This window comes from Idiotropiscis lumnitzeri, chromosome 18 (assembly GCF_059441095.1).
Source record: "Idiotropiscis lumnitzeri isolate Australia: NSW breed Sydney's pygmy pipehorse chromosome 18, RoL_Ilum_1.0, whole genome shotgun sequence".
Lineage (NCBI taxonomy): Eukaryota > Metazoa > Chordata > Actinopteri > Syngnathiformes > Syngnathidae > Idiotropiscis > Idiotropiscis lumnitzeri.
Genome location: NC_142408.1, coordinates 14126409 through 14138652, shown reverse-complemented (window position 1 = coordinate 14138652; position 12244 = coordinate 14126409). Strand labels below are relative to the sequence as shown.

At 39.6% G+C, this 12244-nt stretch overlaps 1 protein-coding gene across 3 annotated transcripts in view; it reads right to left on the bottom strand.

Annotated features, from left to right (window-relative positions):
- Positions 1-1552: 1552 nt before the first annotated feature.
- The window catches only part of syk (spleen tyrosine kinase), a 28829-nt gene continuing 18137 nt past the window's right edge, over positions 1553-12244 (bottom strand). For 2 of the 3 annotated variants that reach the window (XM_088281256.1, XM_088281255.1), the window contains 6 exons: positions 11860-12019; positions 10899-11108; positions 8437-8626; positions 6503-6643; positions 5861-5973; positions 1553-5649 (listed from right to left, as the gene is read on the bottom strand). In XM_088281256.1, the coding sequence (XP_088137382.1) occupies positions 5577-5649; positions 5861-5973; positions 6503-6643; positions 8437-8626; positions 10899-11108; positions 11860-12019 (887 nt within the window). In that variant the 3' untranslated portion in view covers positions 1553-5576. The remainder of the gene's footprint in view (positions 5650-5860; positions 5974-6502; positions 6644-8436; positions 8627-10898; positions 11109-11859; positions 12020-12244) is intronic. The other variant, XR_015839738.1, reaches the window with a different exon arrangement.

Sequence of the window (12244 nt, the reverse complement as noted above, 5' to 3'; positions counted from 1 at the left end):
TGCGCCGAAGAAGAGCGTGGGCGAAGAGGAGAGTGGACGATGAAGAGCACGTTCCCCCGGGCACGATCCGGGGCGACGTTTCGCGCGGTTCGGACGAGAGCTCCGGAGGAGGCCGGCCGGCCGGCGTGCGTGACAGTTACGCCGAATAGGAGCACCTTCCGCCCGGGGCACGGGCGGGGCGAAATGAAACCGAGTTCAACCGAACGGAGACACGCTTCGGGGGAGCAGGTCCGGTGTCGTGCCAAAGTACTTACCCCCTGAAAAAATCTGTATCCCCTGTCGCGGGAGCGCGCACGCATTGACTGAAGGCGGCGCGATGTTACTACGTTTGTTTTCATTGAAAGGCACGAAGAATGTATGAATTTGTGTTTTTGATTTGCTGTAATTTAAACTAGGGTTTCCATAAAAGTGGTAGTCTTCGTCGGTGTGGTTTTCAGCACACCATTCGCTACAATTTAACACGTAAAGTAAGAGTTTGACTGCACCGAAATCGGGGGGGAATTACCTGCATTTGCATTTGTTAGACCAAAGAAATTTCGCAATCAATGAAGCTACCATAAGGGAATTTCAGTGATCAAAACACAATGAAAAGGGGAGAGGATTAGTCAAGTGGGCTATATCGTGTTTCCAGCGAGATCAAATTAAGTGACAAAATACAGATAGGTGGTATCCTGTTAGAGAACACGTAATTGTATTCCAATTGACTGATTTGTTTATTTTTTTATAACCACCAATAGCCGCGTCAAGAGTAGCAAAAGAATAAAAAAATAAATAGTCACTCGCGTTCTGCGTCGGACTCGAGGTGCATTCACTTGACCACTTACGCAGTGTCTCTGAGACAGAAGCTTAAAGCATTACTGTAAACCAGGGGTGTCAAACTCATTTTTGTCGTGGGCCACATCGTAGTTTTGGCATCCCTGGGAGGGCCGTTAGAACTACGAACCCAAATAAATGTATGATTGCCTTATATTAACATATATGCACAACAAATTTATGGATAACTAGTTTTGCAATCACAAGCCAGTAAATAGTTTGTTCAACTATTTTTAAATGTATTTTAAAGGCGGAAATGGCAACAAATCCTTGTAAGATCCACCCATCCATTTTCTAAGCTGCTTCTCCTCAGGAGGGGGTGCAGAAGCCAACCCCTGCTGTCTTTGGGCAGTAGGCAGGGTACACACTGGACTGGTTGCCAGCCAATCGCAGGGCACACAAAGACAAACAACCACTCGCGCTCGCAATCACACCTAGGGACAATTTAGAGTATCCAATCAACCTATCATACATGTCTCATATGTAGTTTAAAAAAGTTAAGACAATTTGAAAGAAACATGTCAAGTCAAAACACGATGTGCCTTCGCGGGCCACATAAAATGATGCCGCAGACCAGATCTGGCCAGCGGAGCTTGAGTTTGACACCAATGCTGTGTACTAAATCATGTATGTTTTGCAGTGTGTGTGTTGTCTTTGAAAAAGCTCACAATAAATGTTATAAAATATTTAATATTTTTTCAAGAATGTTAATTTCTTTCACAGTGATCAGAACACAAATGGCATTTGTATTTTTAAAAACAAAATCAGTGCATGTGCAATTTGCAAAAAGTGCAACATACAACAATTTGAGCAAAAAGTGCACTGAATGGCAAAGGACTGCTGTAAAAAATAAAGCATGCCTAAAGTTAAAAGAAATATGAAAATAATCCCTTTTGGAAAAAGTGCATTATCACAAAACGATGCTTCAGTGAAGTCTCTAACCGATAATGTCAATTGTACCAAAGAGTTTGGATGAGCGCTTGTGTCAAGGAGCAATCTGGGATCTCAAGATTACTGGTAACACTGTTTTCATGTCCTGCATGCTTTACACCTGTGGTCCTCAAAACAGCTACACGATCTCCATAGGATGGAATATATTTTTGGATTTCATCATCAGCCACGAGAAGTAACACAGTTGTGTCAATCTGGAAAAGCAAAAAGTACCAAATATATTAACAACAATCCCAAATCGGCTCTCGCTCTTCACCAACACAACAGTTAAGCAAATTCTCGAACTTGTAGGTGTAGAAAATAGCATCCGCTCTTAAAATAAATAATTTAAATTTACTGCCTGTTAGCTGAGGAACATTGGTAAATTGTAATTCACGTGCATAGCGCTTCACAGTGACCCTCATTTATCGACGGATGATGGAGCATCTGAAGTAACGAGAGGTTCATATCTTGCTCAAGGATACTTTGACATGGTTACAATGGCTGGGTATCGAACCCACAATCTCTCGGCGGGGAGACGACCACTGTTCCATGCCACCCGACGATTTATTAATCACTAATTAAGTACATGCACAATTTAGCAATGGCTAAATGCACGAAAAATACGGCACAATGACGGCAGGTTCAGATTCGCTATATTTCTACGAGCTGCATATCTTGCAACGTTCGATAATGAAGAAAACAGAAATCACAATAGTGTCAACCAACAATATAATCAGCACATCTTCCGTTTTTAATTGAGTGTTATTGTTTGGGGCCAACAGTCCAGAGATGTACCCGGGCGATTTACCTAGCGGACGAAAACCTTTAGAGTTTACACTGCAGCTGCTGTTGAAAAGCAATGCGAACTTAAATTTATAACAACTTCGTTTTGTTCACTAACCGATAACAATTAATAGTACATACCTTATCCCTTTGTATGCGAAGGATGTCCTCTTCTAGAACACCTCTCGACTGCAAAAATGAGCATCCATGCTCGCAACATCGCCACTGTACAAGTCTAGGAGCCGGAAGTGTACGTCTTTCCCTCGTAAAACAACATTGCGTTATATTGCATATATTATTTTTCATCGCAATATAACGCAATAAAAAAGGAAAACTAATTGCGTTATATTGCAATTAGTATTGCATTATGATGCAATAGTATTGCGTTTTTTTTTTTTTGCCTTAACAATTGCAATATATTGCAAATTATTGCATTATAACGCAATCTTAAATATTTTCCCGCTGTCCCCTGGGGGGCTCCGTACAGAACAGATTGTTAAAACAGTGCATTTTAACAAGGCAACAACTTGGCTAATTAAAACAGAGCAGACCCAAGAGAAAAAAAAATAGAAATGTATTTAGCGTATTTTCTGAATTATAGAGCGCCCCTATCGGCGAAAGTAAAACCCTCAGAAAAACCGCAACAATGTATTAGCCGCACGTTTCAAAATCTAGGAAAAAATGTAGCTTCTTATATTCTGGAAAATACGGTAATATTAAGGAACTCTTAAATATTTGGGGCAGTCTAATTTGGCACATCTTTCTAATTTACTGTTTTTTTGTGTAAAAATAAATAAATAACTAAATAAAAAATAGAGTGGGTTGATACCCATGAGCAATGCACAATTTCTCAGCACAGAACAAAGGAAAAGTGTGTTTTACCTGTTTACATGAAAGGAAATGAAAGCAAACACCACAATCAGTTTTTGTTCATAGGCACTCTTTACTAAAGATGGATTGCGTGGTCTGTATTTCATTGTTGCGAAATCATTCACCCCACTGCGCCAAAGTTATTTTGAGCCAAAAATGATTGAATGCCATAAAGTACTACATCACATGCGGTAAAGACCGGTTAAAAAATGGGTCAAGTGCCCAGCTATGATTATTTTTGTACATATTTGCTTTTACATTTAGCCGTTTTGTGTTGTGTTTTTGTACTTTCGGGCCACCGTACCTGGCCTAGAGAAAGGACACCACCGGTGAGAAGCAAACATGGTGCTCTTAATTTTCACTCAGTGATGATTGTTTTCCAAAATCCTAAATAGATGGAGTCAAATGCCTAAAGACAGTCACAGAAGGTTAGTCCTTTTGCAAAAACTTGCTTAAATGCCAGCTGCGCTTCCAATCATATCAAGAGCAACAAGATTAAATAAACTGTAGCAACATTTCACTATAACCTGGGTAACAGCTCATTCTACATTCCTAACAGTCATTACAACAAAAGTGGTATTACAATACTGAGTACAGTACTGTATAATTTTTATGGGCACGTGTCTTGATAAGACACAATAAGAAACACTGCCATCTATTGTTGACCAGAAGTAATTCGCCATAAATGTAAGGCAATGTATTTTCTGACAAAACTATTTTCTGATTATTTTCCACATCCTTAATATTATTAAACATAATTTACTATGATACATCAGCAGGATTTACAATAATTTCAAGCAAGCAGAAATTATTATATAGAAAGGAACCTCTGCTTGAGCACTTCACAAGAGAGGTCTTGTTCCCACAAAAATATTGTGATTTTTTTTTTTTTTATCCCTATTTTTGAGGGATGTACTGTAAGTGTTGGACCGATATTTAGCTGACCGGTATTGTTACATTTATCATGGGTCACCACCGTCCTCAGGTGGCACGATGGCCTCACAGTGCGGAGGTCGTGTGTGGAGTTGGTATGTTCTCCCCATGCCCGCGTGGGTTTCTTCCAGGTACTCCGGTTTCCTCCCACATTCCAAAAACAGGCATGGCAGGTTAATTGGACACTCTAAATTTGGCCCTAGGTCTGAGTGTGAGCGTGGGTAGTTGTTAGTCTTTGTGTGCCCTGCGATTGACTGGCAACCAGTTCAGGGTGTCCCCTGCCTACTGCCCGAAGATAGCTGGGATAGGCTCCAGCACCCCCCGTGACCCTTGTGAGGACAAGTGGTGATGGATTGATCACTGTCCTCAGCTCTAAACCGTAATCGTTAATCCTACTTTCGGTCTAGTGACTTCAACCACAGTGATGAAACAGCGAAGAATGAAAAAGATAAGAGCAAACATTTTTCTCTGGGACTTGCATGCTTCTTCTGTAACTGAGCGCCCTTGCTCCACACCTTGGACTCAAATGATTCTACACATCATCACTGCCTCTCGTTGTCTTCTCTTTTATGTTTTCATCCCACCAAGTGTCTGTGTCACACACGCCAGTAACTGTGCACTCCGCCTCTCATGAGGAAAAAAAAAACAATCCGCCACTTATTTGTCTCACAAAATGTCAGTTGAAATAAAGACATGATAAATATTCCCGTGAAAAAATATTAACGGCGATAAAGTGAATGCCAACTTCTCTTTTTCCTGATAAATGGAAGTGAATCGAAACAGGATTGAATTATTAAACAGAAGCGACAATGTAATAGGAATCATTCAAATGTTATCAAATTCCATCCCTCCTTGGATTTAGTGATGACAAGACTGCTGATACAAGTTACACGGTGGAGTATGAGGTTTATAGCTAAAATCAGTTCACACTCAGCCATATGCTACAAAGCTGGTTGGCTGGCACGTAATCATACGTTATGGATAAAGACCTGAAACATCCGACAAAGTAACTTTTGGTTGGCTTAGATGGATACATGGAATTTCTTCTGCTTGTTCGCTAAGTTGTAGCAATCATGGCAATCAATTACAAATTTGGTGTACTGTGATTTTTTTTATTGAAGAAGCAGAAAATGTCATTCTTACTATTTTTAATGTACAACAGTTTAGTATGAAATTAACAAATCTCCAGTTTAAGTGAATTAATGATATATCTATTTTCCATATCTGCACATTTTTGTGGCTATTCATTGCGCGATGTCGTAATAATACTGCCGTAGTCTTTGCTCAATGACAGCAAATGCAGGTCTTTCCTCCACCCTGTAAAACAAAGAAGGCTCTTTTTTTAATGGAAATGCTTGAAAAAATGTTTCTCGGTTGCATGATGCACACAAATTGCCTGGAAAAAATTGAATGGGGGGGGTGCGTACACTTAATGATGCAATTGGGGTCATTCTTATTTTTCTTCTGCACTCCGCATATCCAATGTTCCTAATACTCTAATCATTAAAATGACTATTTTGTCACTTACTCATACGTCCAGCAAGTCTTCATGAGGCTGTACATTTCTTCTGGACACTTTGGTGGGGCATCCATCCGCATTCCACTCTCAATCAATTGCAAAACATTATTTCCTCTCATTCCCTGTGAAAAATCCGACAGTCAGATGACATTGAGTCAACTAACCGTTATCATTATGACTTTGTTTTCCTTCTGAATCACAAGGCAATAGTATAGGGGTGTCAAACATAGTTATGGTTTCCCTCAGAGGGCCGTTATGACTGAATCCATATAAATGTATGATCACCTTACGTTATCACATATACACTACAAATTGATGGCAAGCCAGTCAGTAATTGTTTGTTCACCAATTCTTCAATTTATTTTAAAAGGGGAGGATTGTTAACAAATAAATGGCAATCTCATATTTCAATGTTGTTAAAAGTGAAGAAAATGTACTAGAAACAGGAAGTTGACGCACAATTTTTGCACCACATAAAATGAGGTCGCGGGCCAGATCTGGTCCCCGGGCCTTGAGTTTGACACCTGTGCAATAGTGAATTCATTCAGGCCTGCTATGAGCAGGGAAAAAATGTCTCACTCCACACCCCAGAATATAAGTCGTCGTAGCTACTTTTATGCAGTACCATTTCTGAGATGCTTAAGTTCATACCCTGTATGGCTTCTCTCCATATGAGTACGCTTCCCACATGAGCACCCCGAAGCTCCACACATCACTTTTGGTTGAGAATTTGAAGTAATTTATACACTCGGGAGCGTACCATTTCAGCGGCCACTTCCCGTGTCCTTTTGCCTGTGGAAACATTCACATCATCATCATCCCAAAGAGGTGAGTCCATTCAGCCGCCAACATCAACCAGCCTTCCGAAAACAACTTACTTGGGTGCCATATTTTAATCATGCAAGAAAAAAGTATTAAAATAAAAAAAACATGTTGCCTGTGCCATAATGTGTGAATGCTTCACTGTGACCACATTGGCCTCTTAGAAGGATCATTAAAAAGGTGCTATGGTTCGGATTCAAGAATGATGTTTTGAACGTAATTGGCAAAATGAGAACGGCAAAATGTGAGTTTTACAACTTAATGATTAAAGACAGGAATGTCTAACTTTATTAGTCACTACAAAAACAAGTCAGCTAATGTAACAATTTAGCTAAACTAAGCGAAGTTAGCTAGCTGCTGGTCAAAAATATCCATGTGGCAATTTAATGAAGACAAAGTTATAGACGAAAGGAAGACTGATTTGGGACCACTAAATCCAATGTGATTGTAACCGCATAAATACAACTATGTGACAAAAGTACGATACAGACAACTGTTGATGGCTCTGATAAAGCTATCTGCACATACAGTAACCCATTTTTAACATGGTGTTCACAGGCACAGACAAAGCAGACGTGACAAAAAGGACTTTTATTTCATTATAATATGAGTTAGCGGTTTTAAATATACGACAGGCATGAAAGGTTGAATTAAAGAGAACAAAAAGGATGCAGATTTTGTTTGAATTATATTAGGGAAGTTGCCTTTTTATGTCATGTATCATGTTTATTTTGTTAATTCCGAATCAATTAGTTTTTCATTTGCCCAATTATTTACACATCCAATTATCAATTGACATAATCCCATGAAAAAACATTTTCCCGATTCTTAAATTATGATTTTAGTATTTGTCACTTAAGCACACACTTTGTAAATATCATGGCAAAGATAACCCAACTAAACGTAAAATGTGTCAATTAAAAGCTGAATTTATTCATCATTCAAAGCTATCTTGGCTCGGTTTGAAAAAGTACATGCCTCCTTGTTAAATCATGAAATAACTGGCTAATCTTTTTTTTTTTTTTTGGAAAGATGAGTTCATTATTTCTTTGATGATCTTTACCATTAAAATGAGGGAAAAAAACGTGCAAAATTTGGGGAGGAAGCAAAGACTTTTCCAGAGTTTTGCGCTATATTAATAAATAAATCAATTGTATTGTATTGTGTTGTGTTGTGTGCCAACAGGACGTGGAAGTAAGTGACATGAGCAAGTCAGAATTGTGCCATCTTAAACACTGCTTATCAATACGGCTCAAAATGTAACCTTCAAGTCTCATCAGGTTTCGAGTTACAGTGTGAAATATCAGCAAAGCAAGGCGTGTCATGTCATGACTTGGGTTCAGCAAATCAAAATGTACTTCTCATGTGGCGTTTTAAGAGTCACCGCTTACACCTATCTGCCACATTTTGCACTCAGTATCGGTGGTTGCTTTGGTTAGGCGAGCGAATAAATTCCCAATCGGATATATTTAGGTTTTTCTTTTTTTTTATATTTCCAAAACCAGTATCTCTATTGTCTATTATGCTACACTATTTTCTTCTCCACTCCAACCAATATAAACTATAGCCCAAGTTTAACCAGCAGTTGGTGAGATGAATTTTGAAGGTGGCCTAGTTACCAGGTTTTGTGGGTATTGTAGTGATGGATCAAGTTAAGATCTTGGTAGTTATGTTTGAAATATGTAAAGAAGTGTTTTATTGTCCAGTCTAGTCAATGTGAGAGAGGCTGCTCTTTTTCATTTTCATCCAGAGTCAGCAGTTACCTTGTAGTAGTTCTGGTCCTCTGCAACTACTTTGGAGAGACCAAAGTCACTGATTTTGGCATAGTGCTGTGTTACAAGCAGCACATTCCTCGCTGCAAGGTCCCGATGGACAAAGTTATGCTCCTCAAGGTACTTCATCCCCATGGACACCTGGTGCACCAGCTCTGTGATGTTGGCAATGGTTGTTTGCCTGTGTGAGAACAATAGACACTTATCCCAACTACAATAAAAATTTTTGAATTGGCTGTAGGGATCAATAGTAGTTATAGACAGGAGAGTTGCATTTGGGGTTATTTTTTTCATAGTTTCCCCTCATTAAGATCATTAAACAAATGTAAAGAACAAAGATAATGTAAGTAAACATAGAATACAGTTTTTAGATCTTTTTTTTTATGTCTTGATTTATCCGAGGAAAGAAACATTCAAAGCTACCTGTGTTGAAAGGTGCTTGCCCCCCTAATTAACTGTAGCAAATCACATTTTACAGTTAATTTTCACAGACCACACCTAAGCCTGATTAGTTCGAGACCTGTTCAGTCAAGAAATCATCTAAATCACGTTCAGGACTGCCCAATCAGTCAATCGTTGTCGACTGGTAGAGCGCTGACTACTCCCAAATGGACCACTTGGGGCAAAGGGGAGGAAAAAAGGTTTTGGGGTGTATTCCGTCTAAAATGATGGTTAGGCACTTAAATCTGATTGAAAGGTTGAGGCATGACCATGAAAAGGCCATTCATTTGTTGAATTGAAGCAATTCTGGAATGAAGAATGGGCCAAAAGATCTCCACAGAGATGTGAAAGATTTATTGCCAATTATAGAATAAACGCCTGATTTCATTTGTTGTTTCTGACTGTGGCCTAACCAACTTCTTAGGTTTACAAGGCAATCGCTACCACACAGGGCAATGTAGGTTGTTTTTTTCCCCTCTGATAATAATGAAAACCTTAATTTGAAACGGCATTTTGTGTTTACTTGTGTTGTCCTTGACTAGCATGCAAAAAAAACAATTCCATTGGAATTTGTGTGCATTCATGTTCAATAGTTGCTCTCAATTCAGTGACTGTTGCAGGTCTCAAGTTGTCGACTTTGTCTTTTAGGTAAAAGAAGTCTAGTGGGGTGAAATAATCAGTCTGGAAAAGGTTACAAAGGCATTTCTTCCAAGGCTGTGGGGCTCCAGCGAACCACTGTCAGAGCCATTATTCACAAATGGAGAAAACTGGGAACAGTGGCAAACCTCCCCAGAAGTGGTCGACCAACGGAGATTACTTCAAGAGTGGGACGACGACTCATCCAGGAGGTCACAAAACAACCTAGAAAACCATCCAAAGAACTGCAGGCCTCGCTGGCCTCACTTAAGGTCAGTGTTCACGAATCCACTACAAGAAAGACACTGGTCAAAAATGGCATCCATGGAAGGGTCCCCAGGCAAAAACCACTGCTGTCACAAAAGGACACAAAGCTCGGCTCACAATTGCCAAAAAGCATCCTGATGATCCTCTAGAATTTGGGAGAAATATTCTGTGGACTGTTGAGTCAAAAATGTAACTTTTTGGAGAGTGTGCAGCTCATTCTATTTGGCATGAAGATGGCACAGCATCTGATAAAAAGAACATGATGCCAACAGTAAAGCATGGTGGTGGCAGTGTGATGGTCTGGGGCTGCTTTGTTTCCTCGGGACCAGGACAACTTGCTGTGATTGTCAGAAAAAGTAATTCTGCTGTTCACAAGAAGATCCTGAACGAGAACCGGCCATCAATTTGTGCCCTCAAACTTAAGCGCTCTTGGATCATGCAGCAGGACAACGATCTGAAACACCCAACAAGTCCATCCTAAAAGGGCTTAAAAAGAACAAAATTAGCATTTTATATTCCAAATTTAAATCCAATTGAGATGCTGTGATGTGATATTCAACGTGCAGTTCATGCTACAAAACCCTCCAATATGGCAGTGTTGAAACTATTCTGAAAGAAGAGTGGTCCAAAATCCCTCCACAGCACCATCAAAGATTCATCACCAATTATTGCAATTGTTTGATTTTAGTTATTTCTGCCAAAGGGGGTGTTTGTCTCTGTGCACCCTGCGATTGGCTGGCAACCAGTACCCTCCCTACTGCCCAAAGACAGCTAAGATAGGCTCCAGCACCCCCCGCGACCCTTGTGAGGAGAAACGGCTTAGAAAATGGATGCTGCCAAAGGTGGCAGAACTTGCTATTATGTTGATGGGGCAATTACTTTTTCACATTGGGCCAGATAGGTTTCTATTGCTTTCCCTCCTTGGTAAATCAAATCATCATTTAGAAACTGCATTTTATATATCCTTGGGTTGTCTTAGTGTGATATTAAAATTGGTTTGATAAAATGAAACCATTGAGTGATAAAAACACACAAATCAGCAAGGAGGAAAATTGTTTTTCACAGCACTGTTAACCTTAATCGTCGAGAATATTGATGAGAAAGCATACTTGTTTTTCTGCAGGAACTTGTGAAGTGGGCCCAGCTCAGCCAGCTCCATTACGAGCATGAGGCTCTCTGCGTCACAGATACCGATCATTCTCACAATATAAGGATTGTCCAGCTGCTGCATGACATTTGCTTCTCGCATCATTTCCTCCCGAAGTGATGTGCTGTTGTCATCGTTCTTCAGGATTTTGACAGCAACTGGCTGCTTTGTCCTAATGCACAAAGTGGAAGAGTCAGCGGTGGAAACATCAGAGCTAGCGAGGTCTTCGCTGATGGAGTAAATACGAACAAAAGGGTACATATGACATAAATTCTATTTGTTCAATTTTCTTTCTTTGCACTGTTTTCACTACTGTATGTGACTGTTACAATTTTTTGTCCAACCAGATTTCAGCCTCTGTGTTGCCATGTCAGCGCTTTCAGAAATAGCAGTGCTAGAGGATGTAACTTAAAATACATGAGCAATGGAACTGTTTCTTGAGTCAATCAAATTTTAAATTAGTCAGTCAAAGGCCAGTGAGCTTGACCTTGATTGCGTCAGCATTTTTCCATCCTCTGATTGGTCAGAGGAAATCCTGTTCCACTAACACAACAATCGCTGTTTTAAAGTGCTCTGTAAATAGATTTCATTTGAGTGAGCAAGTTTCTATAATTGTATTGTGATAGTGGCTGTATTAAGAGGTGGAGTAAATTGGGTAAATCCCAATGGCCCTGCTGCCAAAACATTTTGGATACATTTACAATTTACCACTATTCTAACCAAAAAATGAGGTAATAAAAACTATTTTTAGTTCTGCCCGTCATTGGAGACTATGTGGCTCAACACAAAAAATATATATTAGTATATTTCCCAATTATTAAGCTTTGAAAACTTGGAACTCTTCTTATTGTCAAATCAGCCCAGAAAAGTGAAACAGAGATACAGTAAAAGAAAAGCAACGATGTATCAAAAATGTTGCTTGCATTTTCGTCTTGTAGATGCCCTTCCTGACTGTGCCGAAGTTTCCTGAACCCAGTTCCTCATTTTCCAGGATGAGATGTTCGTGATTCACGATGGAACTCCTTAGCTCATCTGGGTCTGCATACGTTCTGTCATATACCGGTGTGTCCATCGGCAAGGACTCTGGCAGAGAAATAACTTGGCATCAATCTTTGTAATTGAACAGTATTGCCACTCTTGTACTGAAATCAGGAAGGGAATAGTCCAGTTTTTTTTTGTTATTATTTATTCCCACCCCCAACAATATGACCATATACCAACAATAATATACTGTCACTTTTAAATTATCTAATGTGCAGTAGAACATATTTCACTGAACTGCAAATGCTTTTGTAAAAATCAGAGTTA